At 27.1% G+C, this 23704-nt stretch overlaps 1 protein-coding gene across 2 annotated transcripts in view; it reads left to right on the forward strand.

The window, feature by feature from the left end:
* Nucleotides 1-18095, forward strand: part of LOC100199510 (anoctamin-7) — a 64836-nt gene extending 46741 nt beyond the window's left edge. For both annotated transcript variants that reach the window (XM_065799238.1, XM_065799239.1), the window contains exons 15-25: nt 4190-4410; nt 4609-4767; nt 6376-6412; nt 6590-6701; nt 6995-7049; nt 7447-7544; nt 7726-7850; nt 7954-8159; nt 12882-13021; nt 17456-17546; nt 17640-18095. In XM_065799238.1, the coding sequence (XP_065655310.1) occupies nt 4190-4410; nt 4609-4767; nt 6376-6412; nt 6590-6701; nt 6995-7049; nt 7447-7544; nt 7726-7850; nt 7954-8159; nt 12882-13021; nt 17456-17546; nt 17640-17825 (1430 nt within the window). In that variant the 3' untranslated portion in view covers nt 17826-18095. The remainder of the gene's footprint in view (nt 1-4189; nt 4411-4608; nt 4768-6375; nt 6413-6589; nt 6702-6994; nt 7050-7446; nt 7545-7725; nt 7851-7953; nt 8160-12881; nt 13022-17455; nt 17547-17639) is intronic.
* The last annotated feature ends 5609 nt before the right edge of the window (nt 18096-23704 follow it).

Here is a 23704-nt window from a genome sequence, read left to right on the forward strand (position 1 = left end):
CCAACGTTGTCTATTAAAATTCCGGCTTTGCATGGCTTTAATCAGCAATTGCAGCGATTCATCAATGATCCTTCACATAAGGGTTGTGGTGTACTTATTGCTCGAAAATTAAAGTTAAAACTAGACCGACGATTTCCGCAATTCATATCAGCTTTGCCTGATGCAGCATGTACATTTCTTGATCCACGCTACAAATCCATCTTCTTCTCTGAACAACAGCAAGCTACTGTTGTAGACAGTCTTCATCAGTACTCTAAGGAATTCCGATCTCGTGGCGGTACTGGTGTTGGTGGAGGTGGACATTGTGCCTTGAGCGATCATGACACGAACTTAATTCAAGGTACAATTCCAAAACTATTATGTTTTATGTTAGGTGATTAACACAGATTAAGACTTGATGGTAATGGTAATGGCCTGCAGTTCAGATTTAACTTTCAGATTTACTGCATTGTGGTTTAATTTAACTACAGATGAATAAAAAAACATTTATGCATAGGTTTTCATTTCTGTTTGCTATTTTAGTTTTACATCTATTTATATTATATAATACTTTGTAGGAACATCTGCTAGTGCTGGTGTTCCCGCTCCTGCTTTTGGAAGTGCTTGTCCTAGTTCAGGTCCTGGTCGGACATCAGCTGCAGCCTCCAAGCCAAGTAGTTTATGGGATGACTTCTACAGCATGCTTACAGCAGCAACTGCAAATAGGATGCTGCCAGTTGATGATGCAGCTTCTGTGCAGGAGGAGGTCAATGTACTTGATTGGTGGAAAGTTAATCATCACCGTCTGCCGAAACTCTCAAGAATAGCAAGGGCACTATTGGCTATTCCAGCAACTTCTGTAAATTTGGAGAGATCGAACTTGACATGTGGTAACATTGTTACAAGAAGGCGATGTAATCTACTCTCTGAGCATGTGGCTGAACTAACTTTTATTCACGAAAATTTGTAGTATAGCACATAGCAGTAGCGTACCGAAGCCAGACTGCCCTGCCAGCCACAGTCAGTACAGTACACTGTAGATTAAGGTCTCGGACTTTCTGGAACAATTGCCTATGCATGTACTACTACTTTACATAACTGTATAGCATTTGTATTCATTATAGCATTGTACTTTTACTTGTATTGTATTATCTGTTAAACTATAACTGTAAATATAATACTAGTCCTAGTCTTTATTCTATGCACTGCATTGCAAGTACTTGACTTGATTTTTTTTAACTTGAATTGTTACACATTGTAATTGTATTGTATGATACTAGTCTCACTTGATTTCATTCACTTTTATTTGACTCTAGAGTCTAGTCTGTGTTGCTTAGTATTTTGTTTACATTTTAAAACTGCAATATGATTGGTTATTAAATCTAAAATGTATAATGTTTCATTTCTGTTCTGTGTTCTGTCACACACTATAAATTATTACTATTTAAATACCAAATTTCAATATCAGTGCAGTGTACTTTTGAATCGAATCGAATTCGAGCGAAAGTGGCTTAGTTTCGTTTCAAATCGTTTCAAACTTAAAATCTTAGTTTCGCACATCACTAATAGCTGTTATGAAACATATTATGAAAAAAATGTTCACCATGTACAAGTGCACCATTTTTAAAACTTCTGGCAATTTTTATTGTTTTTAATTAAAAAAAAGTTAAAATGTTAAAATAGGGAATAGGTTGTTTGTTTTTTTTAACTATTTTGCTTAAGCTTAAGTAATATTTAAGTATAAAAGGTTTGAAAAAATGTTTCAGACCTGGGTAGTTAAGATTATGTTCAGATCAAAATTTGCTTTTTTTTTTAAGTTTCAACATATTTTTTTAAACTTTCTAGGTTTTCACATATTGGTTATACTTTTCAAAGTTTTCACATATTTTTCTCTATTTTTTTTTGTTAATAAAGTTTTGAGCCCAAATCTGAATTTAATTATATAAAGTGTAAAAAAAAAAAAATTACATTGTATATGAAAATAAAAAAAACTATAAAAATATTTTTTTTTATATTCATCACTTTGCTCATTATATAAATTTCTTATTTATTCTCCCATCTCAATCAGTTGCAAAAAATAAATAAATAAACCAATCCTGTTGAATTTTATGAAGCTATTTTGCTTTTTAAAAGTTGCATTCATAAAAAAAAGGCATTATAAAAACTGTTACATTTAAAACATGGTAGTTTAATTTGAAACTGCTTCATTTTGCTTTATTCATAACTTAAAACATTAAGTTATAGATAAAATTGGAAATCATTAAATTAAATATATATACAAAAATACATTACCTATAAAAGTTAATAATATTGTATTGATGAGATAAAAATAGTTTATAGTGCATTTTTTGTTGCAAAATAAATCCAGCAATTCAAAAAAATTTTCTCTAAATAATTGGTATTAAAATTTCATAAAAACTTAAAAGGGAATCAAGCTAAAACAGAATGAGTTTGGCACGTATGAAGAAAAATTAACTTTACAAAGTAGGTGCAAGGCTCATTATTATGTATATAGTGTATATAATTTATATGTATAATATAATTTATAATAATAATAATGTATAATAATATATAATATTTTAATATTTACTAAACAATTAACAAAATTATTCACGATACCTTTTAACCTACAGCAGTTTTTTTAACTGATTTTTTTGAATGCAATAAAATATAATAATGGTAGCTATGTTATTTTTTTAAGTTATTTTTAAATACTAATTTTATTTGTAGAAAATTTTTTTTTTCAACATCTTTGCTTCCAACAAGGCTGCAGGCAACCACTATTAGAGCTGGAAGTTACTGGAAGAGAAAAGATGAACTTTATAGAGCAAAATAACTTTTGACAGACAACTTAAAAGATTGCAAATTATATGAATCAGGAAAGCAAGATGAAGGAAGTGAATTCCAAAGAACTGATGTTTGAGGAAAAAAACTAGACAAGTAAGTGTTTTTGGAGCACTTAGGAACACTCACAGTAAAAAGATGAGACTTAATTGAATAACAAGTCACACGAGAATAAACTTTAGTAGATAGCACTAGAGATGCTAGCTCTTTAGAGCAGTGCCCGTTATAGTATTTGTAGAAAAGAGAAAGAGAAGCAATATTACAACGATGTGATAATGGTTGGAAGTTGACTGCAAGAGCAGGTCAAACTATGTTTACAATGCATTTTTAGATATGGCAACAGTATTCCAAACAAGGGCGGATTTGAGGTTTATAGGGATAAAGAATAGAATCTGGAGTAAGAAAGTGTTGAGCACAATAAAGAGGTGCAACCTTAACAGACGCTAAATTTGCAATCGATTTGATATATGCTTTCCGAGAAAGATTCGAAGTAAGAGTTAATTCTAGAAGATGAAGGGTAAATGACTAATCAAGTACATCACCATTCACAAATATAACAAGATCTAAATTCTTTGTCTTGTATATGAGCTTTGTTAACCATAAATTTTTTTAACTAATAAAAAAAGAATGTCAAAAGAACTATGCATCTTTATGATACTTTTCCTTTTTTTTAAAAAAGAGGGTAGGGAGGGGGTTATATATGTGCGTGTGTGTGTGTGTGTGTGTGTATATATATATATATATATATATATATATATATATATATATATATATATATATATATATATATACATATATATATATATATATATATATATATATATATATATATATATATATATATATATGTATGTATGTATGTATGTTTGTATGTATATGCTCACACAGATTCTAAAAAAAGTTAATATAGAAGAAAGAAATTTAAAAACTTATAACATGTGAGCTTCTTCCAAAAAAAATATGCCTGGTAATCTTTAATAGTTAAAGCAAGATGAATTAAAGGCTTAAAAATTAAAGTAAGATTAACCCTCCAAAGCTTTAAAATCAATAATATTTTCTATCCCAGTTTGAAATAGACTCAATAAAACTAAACTTTTAACTACATCCAGAAAATATTAAACAATATTTGGTTTAAATTTAGTTAAAAGTTAACCTAGTTAACTTTTTGAAACTGTTAAAATGCAGTTCCTACTTTTATTGCTGACATCAGTAGTTATGATTATGCCTTGTTATTTGCTTGTTATACTATGTTATTTGCTGATGTTTAAATAGAACCTTATATTAGAATTTAAATCATAATGTTTAAAATTAGTTGTACATTTGTCATATTTTTATCGTTTTTTTTTTTTCATATTTTTATTTTTAGCTTTTTTATTTCTTGAATTTTGGAAGCAGAAGGAAATAACTTTAGCGTATCGTTGGGATTGCTTAGATTATGAGTTAGAGGTAGAGAAACCACGCCCTTCATATGCTGCACTTGCGCCAAATGTAGAACCAAATCCTATCACTGGTATTCCTGAACCACATTTCCCTTCTAAGCAGCGTGTGCCACGCATCTACTCTGGAATTTTTATAGTTTTTACTATGGTTTGTTTATAAGTGTTATTATTTCAATTTGTTTTCTTAATTTTTTTGTTGTTAATTGAGATGCTATTTTAGAATCTGTTTATTTTTAATACTCTGATTTAGTAGAAACATTATTTTTTATAATTTTAATTTTTTCAATCAACTTTTTATATTTAAATTTTTTTTCTAATAAGTTTTGTCTTTATTTTTGTTAAACAGGTGTCATTAGTTTTGATTTTTTTACTTGGTGTTATTGTTTACAAACTATTAGTATACAGACCTTTAGCTCGCAATGATTATACTGCACACAGAGCTTTGTTAATAGCAAATGTAACAGGTGCTTTTTGCAATCTTATATGCATCATGATCTTATCAAGGGTAATAGTTAATTTTTTGAAAACATTTTTTAAAAATTACAGTTATCAAATAACTTTTTCAATATAGTTTTATCATTGTTATTTATTTAGTTTATCAAATTTAATATTTTTTTGGCTTTCAAAAAAAAACTTCTTTACAAAAAAACACATATTCAAAAAGCATAATATGTTATTTAATTATAATTTTGTTAATTTAATTTTTAACACTTTAAACAAATTATTTATTTATATCACTGTATTTAAAATAATTTAGTTTAACAAAAAAAAACAATAATTTTATTAAATAATAATTATGATTAAAATAATATTTTGTTGATAATAGAAATTTTTTTCACGATCCATTCAATGCTTTTTAATTTCTTTTTTTTTTTTTAAATCAGTTACATGTTTTATTTGTATATTGCATATTATTGCTTTTATGATAATATTTAAACCTATGAGAACAGACACCTGGAGACACCTGGAAGTATAAACCTGCAACCTTTAATATATAACTTTCATCTTTTATTAGCACATTACATCAGTATGTAGAAAAAAGTTTTTAAATTTTTTTATATTCTAAGATTTAAGTTTTAAAGTAACAGTTTTTTTACAAAAGTTTAAAAAAATGACACTAGCTTTAAAGCTTTTTAACTAAATCCAGAATATATTAAACAATATTTGGTTTTAATGTGGATAAAAGTTAACCAAGTTAATTTTCTGAAGCTGTTACAATGCAATCGTATATATAGTGATGTTGATTAGTACATAGTGATTTTGATTATTACATAGTGATTTTGTTTAATACATCATGATGTTGCTTAGTACATAGTAATGTTACTTAGTACATAGTGATTTTGTTTAGTACATAGTGATGTTGCTTAGTACATAATGATGTTGCTTAGTACATAGTGATGTTGCTTAGTACATAGTGATGTTGTTTAGTACATAGTGATGTTGTTTAGTACATAGTGATGTTGTTTAGTACATAGTAATGTTGTTTAGTGCATAGTGATGTTGTTTAGTACATAGTGATGTTGTTTAGTACATAGTGATGTTGTTTAGTACATAGTAATGTTGTTTAGTGCATAGTGATGTTGTTTAGTACATAGTGATGTTGTTTAGTTCATATTAGTGTTGTTTAGAGCATAGTGGTGTTATCTAGTACATAGTGATGTTGTTTAGTACATAGTGATGTTGTTTAGTACATAGTGATGTTGTTTAGTACATAGTGATGTTGTTTAGTACATATTAGTGTTGTTTAGAACATAGTGATGTTGTTTAGTACATAGTGATGTTGTTTAGAGCATAGTGGTGTTGTTTAGTTAATTGTAGAATTATTTGAGTAATTTAAGTAATTAAAAAATTGTTATTCAGATATTTGGATATAATTTGGTTATCTAAAAACCACAAATAGTGGTAAAGCTTAATTTGCAAATCATATGAATGGAAACTGTAATAAAAAATAAAAAAAATAAAATAAAGAATGAAAAACTCAGTTATTTTGTTTGTTTAGTTAACTATTCAATAACTAATAATTGTTTTTGTGTTCAAATTTTTTTGCATACTTTTTTCACTTTTATCTTTTTGTATTATTTTTTATTTGTATATTAAGTTTTAGTTTTTTTAGGTTTATGAGAAAGTTGCTCTAGCCTTAACTCATTGGGGTATGAGTTCTAAAGATTAATCAAATCATTATTTAATTATTTTTTAGTTAAATTAAGTTGATTAGAAGTGATATTAAAGTGTTTTTAAAAGATAAAATAATGTTTTAAAGGAAATGAAATCTACAAATTCATTCCATGGTACTGCCAATGCCATATGATAAAAGCATTTGTTTCTAGAAATGCATCGCACACAAACAGAGTATGAAGACAACTTAACATTCAAAGTTTTTGTGTTCCAGTTTGTCAACTTCTACGCATCAATTTTTTACATCGCTTTTATTAAAGGAAGGTGATTTTTTACCTGTTATGTTTAAAACTTATAATCATGCCAACTTTATTAAAAAGAATAAATGTGTTTGTAACCAGTAGACTTACTATTTTTTAATTTAATGTTTAAGTTAATTTTTTTTTATTTTTCAATTATATAAAATAAAATCATATATAACTATAGAATTATTGTTTCATAATGCAAAGTATAGAATTGAGTCAAAGTTGTATACAAAATAGTTTAAATTGAATTAAATTTATATTTAACATTTTAATAGTTAGACTTAATATTAATTTTAACATTTAACCAAATAGATTGACTGGTTATCCTGGTAATTATAGACAAATATTTGGCCTTCGTTTAGAGGAGGTGAGCAAATTTTTTTCTTGATTTGGAGGTGATGAGCAAATTTCTAGTAATAATTAAAATGTTTTTTTCTGTTCAAAATCTTTTTATTAATGGTACAACATTTGTTTCAAAATATTGCACAACAAGTATTGTAAATATACAAACATTATGAATATACAAATATTATAAATATACAAATATTCAATTTAAACTATTTTATATATAATTTAAAATATTGCACAACAAAAACATTAAAGTTTGAGGAACCTTAAAAACTTTTAAAATGTTTTGTTGTTATACATAGTTCTTTTTGAAATCAATTTTATTTAAAAAGTTAAATATCTGATATAAATAGCATCAACAACAAAGTTTTTTAGATTTTTAGCTTTTAAATAAATTAAATAACTTTTTATTATAGTGTGGCCCTGGAGGTTGCATGGCCGACCTTGCTCAACAGCTTATTATTATTATGGTGGGCAAGCAAGTAATTGGAAACATTCAAGAAGTCATGATACCGTATATTTTTACATTAAAATTTGTTTAATTAGAATATGAGTGTTATATTAAATAAAATAATTAAATACATTTGAATTTTTTAGTAAAATAGTTGTTTGTAATAACTGAAGTTAGCTTATAATAACTGAGGCTAGCTTATATAACCATTCTTTATAATAATAGACTTATCAAATAACAATAGACTTATCAAGCAAAAATGGAAAAAAAGAAAAAGAGGAAAGGAATCATCTGAATTGAAACCAAGATGGGAAGATGATTATGAGCTTGTAGAGAATGAAGGTCTTCGAGCAGAATACTTAGAAATGGGTCAGACATTTCCATTTTTTTAAAAATATTTTTCAATTATAATATAAAGCAAGTTTAGTTTAACATTTGCGTTATTTTAAGAATAAAAATCCTTTTTATTTAGTCATTCAGTTTGGTTTTATAACTATCTTTGTGGCAGGGTTTCCATTAGCGCCATTTTTTGCTCTTGCAAACAATGTTTTTGAAATTCGTATTGATTCAAATAAATTGATCTGTGAAACAAGACGACCTATTGCAGACAGAGCCCAAGATATAGGGATATGGTACAATATATTGGATGCAGTTGCTAAAATTGCTGTAATATCAAATGTATGTTTTTTTTATTGTTTTTTTTTAATTCAAAAAAAAATTATTTTTCTTTATCTAACTCTCATTTCAAATGTAAAAAAAAAAAAACCTTTTTTGTTAATTTTGATTTTTTGTTAACATTTTTTGTTTTTCGTTATTACTTTTTCCTTTTAGTTATAGTTGACTGTTCTGCTCTGTTTGTTATTGCTTTTTTTAACAAAAATGCAATAACAAACCACATTTGTTTCTGCTCTTGCTTTATCTTGTATTCACAAATGATATTATTGGTTGCAGGCTCATTATTCCAGTACCATGATGCTGTCTATTTTTTTTCCATTGATCATTGTCGTGAAGTCCTGATGTTTTATTTTGTTTATTTTGTTTTCTTTACTTCTTGTTGTATTAATGACACTACATTTTATTTTGTTTATTTTATTTTTTTCCTGTTGTAGTAACGGCACCGCATTTCCCTGTATTACATGCTAACATGTAATAAATAACACCATAAATAACAACTCCAAAGTTTTCAATTGCATTCACTCAAAAAATAAAATTCAAATGGTTTTTCTTTTACAATTAAAGAATTAACCATCCTGTGTATTCCATCAATTTCCAATTCAGTTACCATTTTACCAAGCACTTTTTTTACAATTTTACCAAGAACAATTCCCCCCAAAGTTTTAATGAGATTTGAATACTGGTGGCATAACTGCATTCCTTTTTCATTCTACTTTTCTAGTTAAAAAGTGCCAAAGACTTTTAACTACAATTGTCATTAAACAATTAATAAACATTCATCATAAAACAATGAATGACCTTCAAAACAATAATCTGCATGAACTCTAACATGTAATATTACATATCAACAACTTTAAAATAGAACAAGAAATGGTTATATGAAATTAATCTTAGGGAAGATAAAATACATTAAATTGCCATTGACTTTAAAGCTATAATATTTATAATATTTAAAAATTTATTATTATTATATTTTTAGTTGGGTCTAATAACATAATAAAAATTTCAGAATTGGTACACTTTTACTTTCCAACATTTTTTAGTTGTATTATGAATACTGTTTTCGCTGTTTTCTAGTTTCCAGTTTTTTTGAAAACGATAGGTTCCTAATATTTATTTGAAAAATGAAGTCAAACATAAACAAATTCAATCTACCATTTTCATCTCATTTTTTAAGGGTTTTTTTTAATAACATTTACAATAATTTACATTCTTTACTATCAATTAACATTTACATCACCTGCAGATCATTTTTTTAACGTTTTGCGAAAATGTATACGTTTAAATTAAACATTATAAATAAATTTGAAACTATTTAATATAAGATTTAAAAAAAATATTTGAATCATAAAAAAGTGATATGGTCAATTATTGTGATTCTTTGATAAAGTTTTTATTTGTTTTTTTAATTTTTACTACATTACTGATGCATTAAATGTCAAATGTTTTTCAGTGGTTGTAAATGTCAAATTTTTTTGGTGGAATACTTCTGAAAATTGTATGCTTTTGTCTAGTATGTTAAATGCTTGCCACTAATTTATCTTTTTATGATTGCAGTATTTTTGGAGGGTAAGAAAAGTTTGCTATCCAATCAAAGCTGTAATACTTTGTTAAAAGAAAATCTAAATGCCTTTATTCTTAAAGAATTTGTTTTGAATTAAATTTGAGGACTCAAACCAAAAATAAGCATTTAATTGTTTGTGAAATTACTTTTTCTAGAAATAATACTTAAAAAAGGAAACTAAAACCTGAATCATTGCCGAGTCTGTGCTTACTGAAAAAAAAATTTAATTCCTATACATAGATTATCTGCAGCTGCTGTTATTGCCAAAGAAGGTTCTTTAATGATTTTTAGGATAATTGTCTTTACACCTTTAAATAAATTGTTTAAAGTGTTTATAAATTGTATTAGAAAGCTAAATATTTGTGGTTGTCACAGGTGAGAGAGTTAGGTCAAAATTTAAGCATTATGGTAACTAATTTCTTTAGTATGAAATGCATGTTGTTGTACATGTCTCTTACAGATGATCATTCAACACGTGGCTGGACTTGTTGCTTACAAGTCCAATAATTACTAAGCCAGTTTTTATTCAAGTTCTTTGTTTGTTTAAATTTAAATTTTTTGTTCTCAAAAGAAATAATAAACTTATATATATATATATATATATATATATATATATATATATATATATATATATATATATATATATATATATATATATATATATATATACATACAGTGAATTAAGTTTATAAACAGAATTAATTGGAAACCATCTAAATTCCCTGGAATATGTATTGAACATTTCCGAAAAAAAATATTAAATGAGGCAAACAAAATACACTAGACTTCACAAAGAATTCTCTTCTCATAATTCATACAAATAAAGATTTTTTTTAAAACCATCTTTACTTCCAACTCATATAACTTTAAAAAAGATTCTTACAAAAAAACTTTATTCTCATTCATTGGTAGATAAAACAGTGGTTTTTAAAAAACAAGATAAGATTTGCTCAGTAAACAATTATACAGAAGTAATTTATCCTCAAAATTTTTTATTTAAAAAAATATATGATGGCGATATTATTGTTGTAAAAATGTTGTTGAGGAATTATTTTAATGAATAAAATTTATATTCTTATTTCTTGATAAAATAAAAACTCCAAGAATTTTTGCTTGGAATAAATATTATAAAGAATTAATTAGTTATGTTGATTTAGGTGTTTAGTAAAGTGTTTGTGTAGTGTATTGTGACATTGCAATAACAAGAGAAACTTTTTTTTTTTATGTATTAGTTTTTTTTGATTAAAAGTAATTTTAACCCTTTTGTAAACTTGAATTTTAAAATTGAACAAACAACTAATATATCTATAATTGTTTTTTAATAATGGTAAAATCTTTATTAATAACAAATTACTAGAGATTTTGAAAAGTAAGTTTGAATAAAAAATGTTTATGAAGCTTTTCAATGCATGTGTCACACCTTAAACAGCAGGTAGGAGTTGTTCGCTGTGGAATAATGGTTTAAATTTTTCCATCAGTCATTGTTAAATTTACAATGTGTCATATCTCAACTTCCTTCATTGTATCGTCCCACCAATAGAATTGATAGATATATAGTTGCCTAGCGATATCAACTACCTATAGATTTATGACTATGTTTCAGCAAGCTAACTAAAATGGCTAACTAAAGACAAAGAGATATGTATACATATCTACATATCTCTTTAAAGATAGGTAGTTATTCCACCTAATAGCTATAGAGTTGTCCTTATAAAGTAGTTAGTGACAAAACTCGATATACTGTTATAAGATTTCTAGCTGCGATATGTTGTTGTTGACTAGCTTTAGATTTGCCCTAGTGTTGTAGTTAGCAACATACATACAATCTGTAGCTTTCAATACACCATAACAATATTGTAGCTACAAAGCTGCAATAGCAATCGACTATCTACAGATTTTTAATCAAGTTACTGCCAACTATAATCCTACAATATGTAGCTAATGATATATTGTAGTAATATAGATAACTACCAAGCTGCAATATCTAGATAGCGATATGTAATAAAATTGCAATGTTATAAGTTTACTTATTATCATAAATATATTAGATCCAATACTATAAATAATAACATAGACAAAAAGAAAATACTATAAATAATAACATAACAAAGACAAAATAAAATAATACTGTGAGAAAAAAAAATCATTTGAAAATTACTATAAAGCTAGTTAGTTACTAACTGTTTGCCCACCAGGTTTGTGGAGTTACATCATCACCAGGTTTGTTTGTGGAGTATTTGTGTCATTAAACAAAACTGATGTCCATCTTAAATCCAAAAAATAGTTTTATTAAATATTCATAAAAGTAATATTAACAACAATACTAATGGTAAAAGTTAAAAAAAACTCTAATGAAAAAAAAAACTGTAACTATAGTAGAGAAATAACTATAATAAAAATTAGATTTGGCAGTTAAATTTTTAGCCATAAAATTAATACTGTTTAACAATATATAGTTTTATACATAATACATAGCATTAATACTGTTTAACAATATATGAGGAGCCGATCTGCAAAATGCATTAAGTCACAAAAATAAAAAGTTAGTTCTATTTCCACGTTCTATATACTTAAATCTATCATCTATTTAAATATTGGACCAACTAAAAAATTTTTGGTACTAAAATGGACAAAGAAAATATCTATTTTTGTTGATATGCAACTAAAAGTAGTTTAGTTTTTTGTTCTTTTCTCGAAATCAGTTTACTCAAACTTAGCGCGTTTTTCAACTTTAAGGCTTCTCAATTTATACTTCTCGTTTTTCAACTTTAAGGCTTCTCAAGATATATAAAATAAACTTGCAGTTCTTTAATGTAATAAATCGAAGTTAAAATAAATTTGTGAAAAAATAAAATTTTCGCCTTTTTTTTCCAATAAAAAGTATTACAAGGCAATATTTAAATAATAATTTTTTTTTTTCTTCAAAATAAGTTAAATATTCTTACTTGGGAATATGTTGAGCAATAATTGCCTAAATTAAAACTTTAAAATTTAAGAAATTTTTTGTATTGTTTTCGCCACACTTGAAATTACAATGCATAATATATAATAAAATGGTACGTATATAGAATAGATTAAATAACAGCTGTAACATAGTACAGTTGATATCATGTTTTTAATAAAGTTTTTATTTGTATTTCTTTTTTATTTTGATATCATAGGCATTTCTAATTGCATTTACATCAAACTTTTTTCCAAAATTACTTTATCGAACATCGATATCACCAAATGGTTCTTTGGAAGGATATTTGAATTATTCATTAGCAGTATCGCCGCAAAATACAACATTACAACCTTGCAGGTAATATTATATATAATATTGCAGATAAAAATAGTTTGGTAACCCTATGCGTGCATCACTGGTGATTTAGATTCAATGCTGATTATAAGTGGTAATTTAATTTAATATTTGCAAACTTTTGATTACTAATGACTGCAATATTGACAATTTGTCATTAGTAAACAAGCAGTGGTTATCACCACTGATTTAATACACTGATTTAATTAATAAATTTATTTAATGCACTAATGATTGAGGTGAATGAATTGTTAGTAGGTAATATTATTGTTATTGTTAGTATTGTTAGTAGGTAATATAATACTTATTATATAGTGTTTTTTTGCTAGTAAAAATTAGCTTTTTATATAATACTTTACAAGTTGGATTCATTGATAAATAACTATTTGAACGCCAAATTTTAGTAACTGCAAAGATAGTAATAAAAAACATGATGATGATGATGATGATGATGATGATGATGATGATGATGATGATGATGATGATGATGATGATGATGATGATGATGATGATGATGATGATGATGATGATGATGATGATGATGATGATGATGGTGATGGTGATGATGATGATGATGATGATGATGATGATGATGATGATGATGATGATGATGATGATGATGATGATGATGATGATGATGATGATGATGATGATGATGATATGTTACTTCTCTTACAAAATTGTTCTCTATAATTCATTTAATAGGTGCCTAATTTATTTATAGGTGACTGAGTCTTGTTTTTTTGCCTGCTGGAAAATGACATCTGTGGTTCCAATTTTTAAAAACTCTGGAGAACATTCTGATCCTTCTAACTATTGTCCAATCAGTCTTCACTCTATTATTAGCAAGGTCTTTGAGTCTTTCATCAAAAAACTTCTAACATCTTATCTTGAGTTTAATAACTTGACAATCAATCTGACAATCAATACGAATTTCGATATTCTCGTTCTGCAGCTTATTTGCTAACTACTCTAACTAAAATATTCTGTCGCATTAGATGGAGGCGGCGAGGCAAGAGTTATTGCTCTTAACATAGCAAAAACTGATCACATTTGGCGTGCCGATCTTCTTCATAAGCATTATATAGTCTGAGAAAGTTTTTTAAAATTAATAAAATATTTATTTCTAGTCGCAGTTTTAAAAACACCCTCAAAGGCCTACACTTTTCTTTATTTCCAATAACCTCTTGGGCACACCAAGGTTCTATCCTTGGTCCTGTTTGCTCCTTATCAACATCGATAATTTTCCTGACAACTTTTCATTTAAATTCTATACTTCTTTCTTAAAAAAAATATTTCTCTTTTCGATTGCTTAGAAACGGCAGTCGATCTTAAACCTGATCTCACTTTTGGAACAGATTAGGGCTCACAGTGGTTTGTTGATTTTAACTCCAACAAAACTAAGTCATTTACTGCAAACTATCGCAATACTGTTGAAATTCCTATATTGATAAATAACAACCCTTTCACTGAGTTCTTTTCTTTTTGTCTTCTTAGATTATTGTTTACTACTGTTCTCTCATGGAAACCATATATATAATTTATTGCAAAATTAGCACTTGCTAAGTTTACTTCTCATCATCGTGTTTGCCATTATCTTACTATTGGCTATCTGACTATTGAAAAGTTGAATCATTCTTGAGACTAGATTTATTGGCACATGCCTCATTGATTATTGAATATTTATTGATAATAAACAAAAAAAACAAAATGTGGACATACGGCCTTTTGGTTCTCGGCTGACGAACTGTTGATAAGTTTTGGCTGCAATTCTGTAAGAAATAAATGTAAGAAACTTATGATTGAGAAAATGAGTACTAAAAAAAGACTCCCTAATACTAGTGTAGGAGCTTAAACAAATGTAAAGAATTCGGCTGCAGGATTCCATTGCTTTTAAAACGTAATTTCTCTAATAATAACTTTGTGGTAATAAATTAAAAAATCTCCGTTGTAAGAGCCGAATATCTGACAACGCATTATATATAGTGTAAAAGAAGAAAACTCATTGTCCTCACTCCCCGTTTTATATAAATAAGACTGATCTTTTATTTCAAAGTTCAACTTTATCACTCCCGTCACTGTATAAATAGAAATATAGTAATTTAGAGTTTTAATTAAGAGTTTGCCAAAATAACGTTTTCTAATTTAGTTTTCTTGCGAGTGCAACCAAAGACGTAAAAATATTAATACGTCTGTTAATACTTCCATGGTGCAACAAATCAAAATATTGTTTCATTATGGCAAATATACCAAGTACGAAGTCGACTTATAAAAAGAATGTTTTTCAAATTTAATCGCTCTCTATAAAATAAATGTACAAAAATCAAAATAGCAATTTTATATTCTTTTTATAGTATCACGGTGGAGTTTTAAAAATGTTGCAAATAATAATTGCAATAATTAAAAGTCGAGTTCAAAGGGTATCACACAAGGTTTTTCTGTCAAATAGGAGGAGATCATTGGTTTACTTGCCCTGAGATATTTAAAGTAATATAGCTGTTCAACGAAACGCTTATGTTCAACGAAAATCTCCGTGCAAAAGAATGATCGATCTCTTAACTATAATTGAGCCTCTCGTGCATTCTTTTTGATTAACTCCATAAAAATAAGCGTAGAAAATTCTTTTTGATTAACTCCATAAAAATAAGCGTAGAAAAGCGATGAAATAATATACATTGATTTTTGAAATTTCTGTTATGATATAAAAGTTGAGTTAACTAAGAGACTCAATTAAAAGTTAGTTTTACTGTTATGTTTATGGATGAACACAAAAACCACTAACCCATTAAAAAAGATGTTTTCTTATAGCAACTTGTTTTAGAATTGCTTTGTAAAAAAAAACTCCTATAATAATAATGGTTAAGGCCCTAAGTATTATTTTTGAAAGTTTATTAAGATAATTACATTACAATTTTTATGTATAGGGGAAAGTGGGGCGCCATGAAACATTGTAATTGTGGAGGCATCTTAAGAGAAGTGACAACCACTTTCATATAATGAAAGTGGTTGTCACTACTCTTAAGATGCCTCCACAATTAATGAAGTTACTACTAGACCTATATTTTGAAAAAAAAGTTATACTGTTTGACATCATTAGGCCTGCGAGGTGTCGAAGTTTGTGTTTTTTTGATGACAAAGTAATTTATTAGTTTTTAAAGCTCATAAGTTTTAACGTACCTTATTTAATGTCTATCGGTAAGTAACATTATTTTGTAAACTACAATCCATAAGCTCTTTACTTTATTAAACAAAATCATTGAAAAATCAAGTTGATACTAAAAATAATGCGATTGCTTTCTATTAGAAAGTGTGGGTTAACTTGATACAGCATTTGTGGGGGGCCCTAAAACTGTAGAATAGTACTCATTTGTGTCATAAACAAATTTTAAAATCATTTCTTTTAACATTTATAGTCAATTTTTACAAGATTTATGTAAATGTAATACAAGGAGATCCCATTCCCATAAAAGCCATTATTTATTATTGAAAATGATATATTATCTGGTCTTCTATAATATGATTTAGACCTTTGGATGCATTATTTTGGTTATAATTAATAATTTGTTTATATTTCAAGTAAAAATCTGCCTTTTCACTATGTTTTATACTTTTTATTTACTTTTTTAATGATGCTCATAGAGTGTATCAAGGTACTCCATGGGTGGGTACCTTGAAATAAATTTTTAATTATAATTTAAATAGTCTCACAAGTTTAACCTGTTATATTTTGATAATTTATAAATTTGATTTTGTAGGTATAAATTTATTCCGCAAAATAAACCAGTCGCCTAAAAAATAGGCGTTTTAAAAAGATTGTTATGAAGCAAAAACCAAAAGTGTGTCATGGTACCCCACTCTCCCATAAGAATAGAATTTTTTTAAAAGAAAACGTTCTTTTCGCAGTTTATTCGAATATAAGGAGATTTTTCAAATCGAATCTCGAATCACTTTTTCGATTCGATTATTTGAATTGAATTATCAAAGCCTTGCCGGGCCCTGATATATATGTGTGTGTGTATATATATATAGATGTGTATGTGTGTATATATATATATATATATACACACTTTTTTTTTTGGAACGAAGAATTAAAAGAAATTTCAATTCCACGAGATTTAAGCCTCTCCAATAATACTTTAAATACTATGATATAGTTAATAACAATGATAGAAATAATAATAATATTTGCTGATTCCTCAGCTTGAATAAGCAATTTTTATCAAAAAAAACTTCCACAATAAATTTGACAAGCAATTTAATGATCTTTATATTAACTTAAATATTTGATGAACAAGAAAACTTTAACTTCAAAAACTTTAACATTATTAAATTAGGTCAAGTTATTTTCATGAATGTGGAGAAATTATAAAGCTTTTGGTTTATGACTTTAATTTTTCTTTGACTATTAATTTAGCGGACAATTTTTGTTCATAATAGGTATCGTGATTTTCGCAACGATGAAGGTCGATTAACTGAATTTTACTGGCATTTGTTGGCCATGAAGCTAGGTTTTGTCGTTCTATTTGAAGTAAATTAATTGTCATTTTTATTTTATAAAAAATTATTGAATTAATTTAATAGTTTTTAGATTTTGAAATTTATAAAGTAATATTTGTTGTAGCATTTGGTATTTGCAACCCACCAGTTTCTCGACTTCTTGGTAGTCGATATACCTGAAGAATTAGATATAGCTATTAAGAAGGAAGCTTATAATGCTAAAAAAGCCATGGCGGACCATCTAAATCTTGTTACTACAAACTCAGAGGATGAGCTGAGCGACCGCAGCTTAAAAATTAGATTGCAATAAAGTTGGTTACTTTAAATATATTCCCTTTGCTTTTTTAAACATCAAAACTCTGTTTGCACTTTTTTTGCTAAAAGAAATCATTATTGCGTGCTCCAATGAAATATTTCAAATAAAAAAAATTGAAAAGGAGACAAGGTGGGAGTTAGAAACCCTTAGATCTGTTACAATTATTTTCGTGTTTATTCATAATAACAGCATGAAGTACAGCAACAATATAGTTAATATATAATAATTATAGTTAATAATAATTAAACTTACAAAAATTCGGTTTTTGGGTTATTTGTATTCACATATGGTAATGCAACATTGCAAAACTTAAAAAACATTTGTTAACGGTTTCGTTTTTAGCAATTTTGAGGTTTTTTATTTGAATGTTGCATCAATTTCCTTTTATGTGTTTATAATACCAAGACTTTTTTTAAACAATCCTTTGCCATCAATTCTAAACGTGATAATCTGTTGATGATATTATTTAAGCAAAACATCATCAGTTAGTTTTTCCGCTTGCAATGAATAATGTATAATTTCAGTCTATTTTCCTTTTTTATTAGTTTGTTTTGTCTTTCAACAAACAAATTTTGAGACGAAGCATAATGGGTCAGAATAACTAATTTCAAAACAAAACTTATATTGCTTATTTAATGGTACTGCTATATTTACTAAATTTGGCATGAGTTTCAAAATGTACTGTCTGCACTTTTTATAAGTATAATATTTTTAATTTGGTTATTAGGGTACCTAATTATGCATAGCAATAAAATCTATGTTGTCACAGAGTCAATGTTTACACAAATTTCAGAACTTATTTTCTATAAGTTGTAAAAAAATTTAATTTTGTTTAATCCAGGTTTTGAAGTGCCCTGGTGACACAAAAACATGTATGTTTGAACATTTTAACATTACTAAAGTACAAAATACTGAAGAATTTAATTAAAAATGTATGAATTTGAGCTTTAGCAATAATTTAGATATGAATTTAGAACCAATTATAGCCTTTAAAAAATCCATAAAAATAATAACAACTAAAACCTGCTTAAGCAAAAATATTTGTATAATAATATTTTATATTTGTATAATAATATTATTTTAAAAATAATATTATTATACAAATATAATAAATAAAATAGTTGTAAAGTTAACAACTAGATTTAATAATACTCTTCTCTATTGTTATTTAGTCCATTTGTATTCTTTTGCTCATAAGAGACGCTTCTTCTTCGTGGCATCTGTAAGTAATGGTTTATTAAAAGATTTTCTTGCAAACCTATTAACAGCTATCAACCTCCTTCGCACAATACTCGAGCAGACATGTATGTCATGCGTAGCTTAACCATTCATTAATTGGTCATTTATTTTCTTTAGATTTTTGATACTCTCCAGCATCAGTTATCGGTTATATCTCACTAAGGTCTTTCATTTTCGGTTACACTTGTCATAGTGTGGCTATTTCTCGTTGAGATTTATCAAAGTACTGAAGTAAAGTTAATTTTTAGATCTTTTTCTTTCTTGGTGTAGTGTCTATCTTTGTATATTTACTTTTTTTTAAATTACTTATGTTCGTGCGTGTACGTTTTTAAATTACTTATGTACGTACGTGTACGTTATGTGCGTGCGGCCGTGGCACAGTGGTTACGTTACAAGCAAGAGATCCAGGTTCAAAACGAACTCTAGATATATATTCGCATCTCGGTAATGAAGGAGGTATAAACTTCCTAGTTAAATGCACTTCTGCTCTGTGACAAGACCGTTAGGTCTTCTTGGGGCACCTATATAACAAAATTTAAAAAAAAAAAAAATTCTTTTCATCACAGTTTATTAGAGAAAACGAAAAATACTAAAATAATAATTAAAAAAAATTAAAACAACAATTAAAAAAAAAATTGATGCAATTAATTTGCACTATACTATCTAATGTTTTGTTTATCTAATTTTCTGGTTGTAGTATTTTTTGGATGTTAGTTTGTTGTAAAGATAAGGGCCGCGATATGAAATTGTAAAATGTGAATGTTTTTTCTTTTTTATATGGTAAATGAAAAATTTGCTTTTTTACAAGTGTCATACCTATATGCCTATTCGTATTGCCATTAAAAAACTCTTTTGAAAACTGTGGTGGGATAGGCCCAATTTTTATTTTAATTTTAAAATTGGCTTTTAATAAAAGTCCATTTTATAAACGTTTAGTGCATTAAGATGATTTAGCAAAAGTTCAGCATGAGTGAATATGTATTCATTAGAGACTATTCTTGCTGCATGTTTTTGATGTCTATAAAGTGCAACTAAGTTGAATCTATGGGTACTTTCAGTTGCCTAATACCCTTCCGTGTATTAGACACCTGAAAAATATTAAGTTTTTTCCACGCGAGCATTTAAACCTATTATCTCCCCCCCCCCCCTCTTTTTCTTGTTTTTTAATTTTTATTTTATTTTAAACAAAGAAACTGTATCTCAAAACTAAAATTAAACTTTCATTGTATACTTTTCTTTAAAGTTAAATAAATTCTCACCCACCTGTTTATTAAGACCCTTCTCTCTCTCCCCCTCGTTTATTAAAACTGGACAAAAATTTCTACCATCCATCCTTTCATTCATATGTATTAAGCACCTGAGAGTACATTCTCATGCTATGTGACCATACGTATAGTAATTTATTTTAAAAAAGAAATAAAAATGCTCTACAATTTCTTGATATAATATTGCTCTAGCTTTGTAAAGCATAAAAATGTTTTGTTTTTTTATTTAATGTTTAAATGATCTATGTGCATTTTACATTAAAAATTCTCGTTAATAAGTATCTCTAGAAGGTCAGTTGAATTGGTTTTTTCAACAATTTTTTTAACTTTTTTTTAGCAATAAAAATTTAGCAAACATATCTTAAAATGCAATTTAACGAGTGCAGAAGCGAACGATCTGGGTAACTTTACTTCTGAACAATAGCGGAATTTCATCATCAGGAATAACGAAGTTTTGGACCAGTTATTACAGAATGGCAGTTTCAAACAAAGATGAAGTTAACAAAACTGAATTTACAAAGAAAGATTATGAAGCAGGTTTTGATGGTATTTAATTGAGAGTCACGTTAAAATGTATAGATGGAGACGGACCCGACCAACATTTTAATGAAGTTGCTTAATACAAGATAGCAAATAATGCTAAAACAGAAAACGAAGAAAATATTTAGGATTGGATAAACTGAAAATGGTTACTTGAATATAACAAAAACGTAAAAGGGCTGCCCAAGGACTTTGATTCAAACAAAGATACTAAAATACTATTATGGAAGAATCTAATTTAAATCTAAGCGAGTTAAGAAATGCTTTTAATAGTCTTAAAAGTAATAAAAGTGCCGGCATTGACAAAATTAGTGTAAATGTTGTTAAATCAGTTTACGATATCATTGAACCGTCATTATTTTATATTTTTAACCTTTCATTAAAACTAGGTGTTGTGCCAAAAAAACTTAAAGTTGCCGTAATCACTCCAATTTTTAAATCTGGTGACGAAACTAATATTTCCAACTAAAGACCAATTTCCGTCTTACCTTGCTTCTCAAAATTATTGGAAAGAATTATGTATAAAAGACTTTATAACTATTTGATGTCAAACAGTTTGCTGTACAGTAAACAATTTGGGTTTAAAAAAGATAATTCAACTAACCAAGCGGTAATTGAACTGATTAATCATGTAACAAGTGCATTCAATAATGACTATTTTACCTTAGGAGTTTTTATTGATTTGTCAAAAGCCTTTGACACTGTTAACCATAAGATACTTATAAAAAAGCTGGAACTCTATGGAGTAAGAAATAAAAACTTACTTTGGTTTGAAGATTATCTAGCAAACAGGTCACAATGTATTATTTATAAAAAAACTGAAAAAGAAAAACTCATAACTTGTGGTGTGCCCCAAGGTTCAATCTTAGGACCATTATTATTTTTATTGTATATAAATGATTTGTACTTAGCATCAAATATTTTAAATGTTATATTGTTTGCAGACGACTGCAATCTTTTTTATTCTGACAAAAACATAAAATTTCTCTTTAATATATTTAATGAAGAACTATTAAAAATAAACGAGTGGTTTACAAGTAATAGGCTTTCGTTAAATGTAGAAAAAACTAAATTTATCTTATTCTCCAAACCTAGTAAAGGTGATGATGTTCCTCTAAAATTACCTAATCTTATAATCAATAAAACATTTATTAAAAAGGAACCAATCGTTAATTTTTTAGGAGTAATACTAGATGAAAATTTGTCATGGAAACCACATATAAAATACATAGAAAATAAAATCTCAATAAATATTTCCATATTATATAAAACTAAACCATATCTTAACACTGCTTCCTTAAAAAAAATATACTTTTCATTTATTCATAGTTTTATCTCGTACTGTAATATTGTATGGGGTAGTACTAATTATAGTAAATTAAAAAAACTTTATAGTAAGCAAAAACACGCATGCAGGATTGTATTTGGTGCACACAGAACTTTTCATTGCGAACCTCTTTTAAGGAAGCTTGGTGCCCTAAGTATCTATAAACTTAATATACAACAGGTTCTACAATTCATGTTTAAAAGAAAACTAGGTTCTTACCAAATTCAATATCGTGGACCGTTTCTGTGGAAACATTTTTTAAAATTTATTACAAAAAAAAATAATATTCAAAACATCTCTTTGGAACAATTCAGGAAAGAATCTAAGAGTCTCTTATTGCAAAATGACCTTGATTTAAAATATCTCTTTTAAAATTTTTTTTTTTTTTTTTTTTCTTTTTTTTTTTTTTTTTTTCTGTTTATATAAAATAAAATAATAAAATTACAATGAAACTTTTACGTTACACAAAGAATATATATAAGACAGACAGGAGCTCAAAGAAGATACGGATGACTGGTGTCACCACAATCTTTTCATAGAGCCCCTTTACAATAACATTTAAAGCCCACATGGCTTTAGTAAATTTACAATAAAACATTTTTTCTGAAAAATACTACGTGAAGAATAAAACTTAATAACATAACTTACAATAACATTTAATAACATTTAAAGCCCACAAGCCTTTAGTAAATTTACAATAAAATATTTTTTCTGAAAAATACTAGGTGAAGAATAAAAACTCATAAATACATCCTCATATATACACATACACATACACAAACACATATGCAAACATACTTACACACACATATATAAACATACATGCATAAATATCAGAAGTTAAGGAGATGCAATTTCATTTGTCGTTTAAAAGAGGAAGTGCTTTTCAAATCTTTTATATTGTTATTTTTTAACTGATTCCATAATGACGGACCTTGGTTAATAATTGAGAATTTTGACACTTGCGATTTTACTCTGCTCAATTGATAGTTATGGTTGCTATTTGATCGTAGATTGTATTTTTGTGAAAACGCCAATGTAAAAATATCAGAAAATACTTTTGGCAGCAAGTTATTCTTATATTTATACATAAACATTAATATTTGAAGCGAATTAAGTTTTGATATATTTAACACATTCATGTATTTCATTACAGGGGAAGGGTTTTCTAATCTTTTTAAATAGTTAACCGCTTTACATGCGTGGTTTTGTAGCCTCTGTAATCTTATTAATTTAGTTTTGTGTGTGTTAGCCCAAACAATATTAGCGTAAGAGAGATGACAATGAACAAGACTGAAGTAAAGCATTTTGCGTGATTTATAATCAAAAAAGGCCCTAGATTTATATAATACACTTATAGCAGAAGATATTCTTGCTTCAATAAGACTAATATGTTTTTTCCATGATAGGTTCTCATCAAATATTACTCCCAAAAACCTTGTATAATTTACTCGATTTATTTCATTTTTATTAATTGACAGTTTTGGCAACTTTAACGGAAG

The sequence above is a fragment of the Hydra vulgaris genome, chromosome 06, assembly GCF_038396675.1.
Source record: "Hydra vulgaris chromosome 06, alternate assembly HydraT2T_AEP".
Taxonomy (NCBI): domain Eukaryota; kingdom Metazoa; phylum Cnidaria; class Hydrozoa; order Anthoathecata; family Hydridae; genus Hydra; species Hydra vulgaris.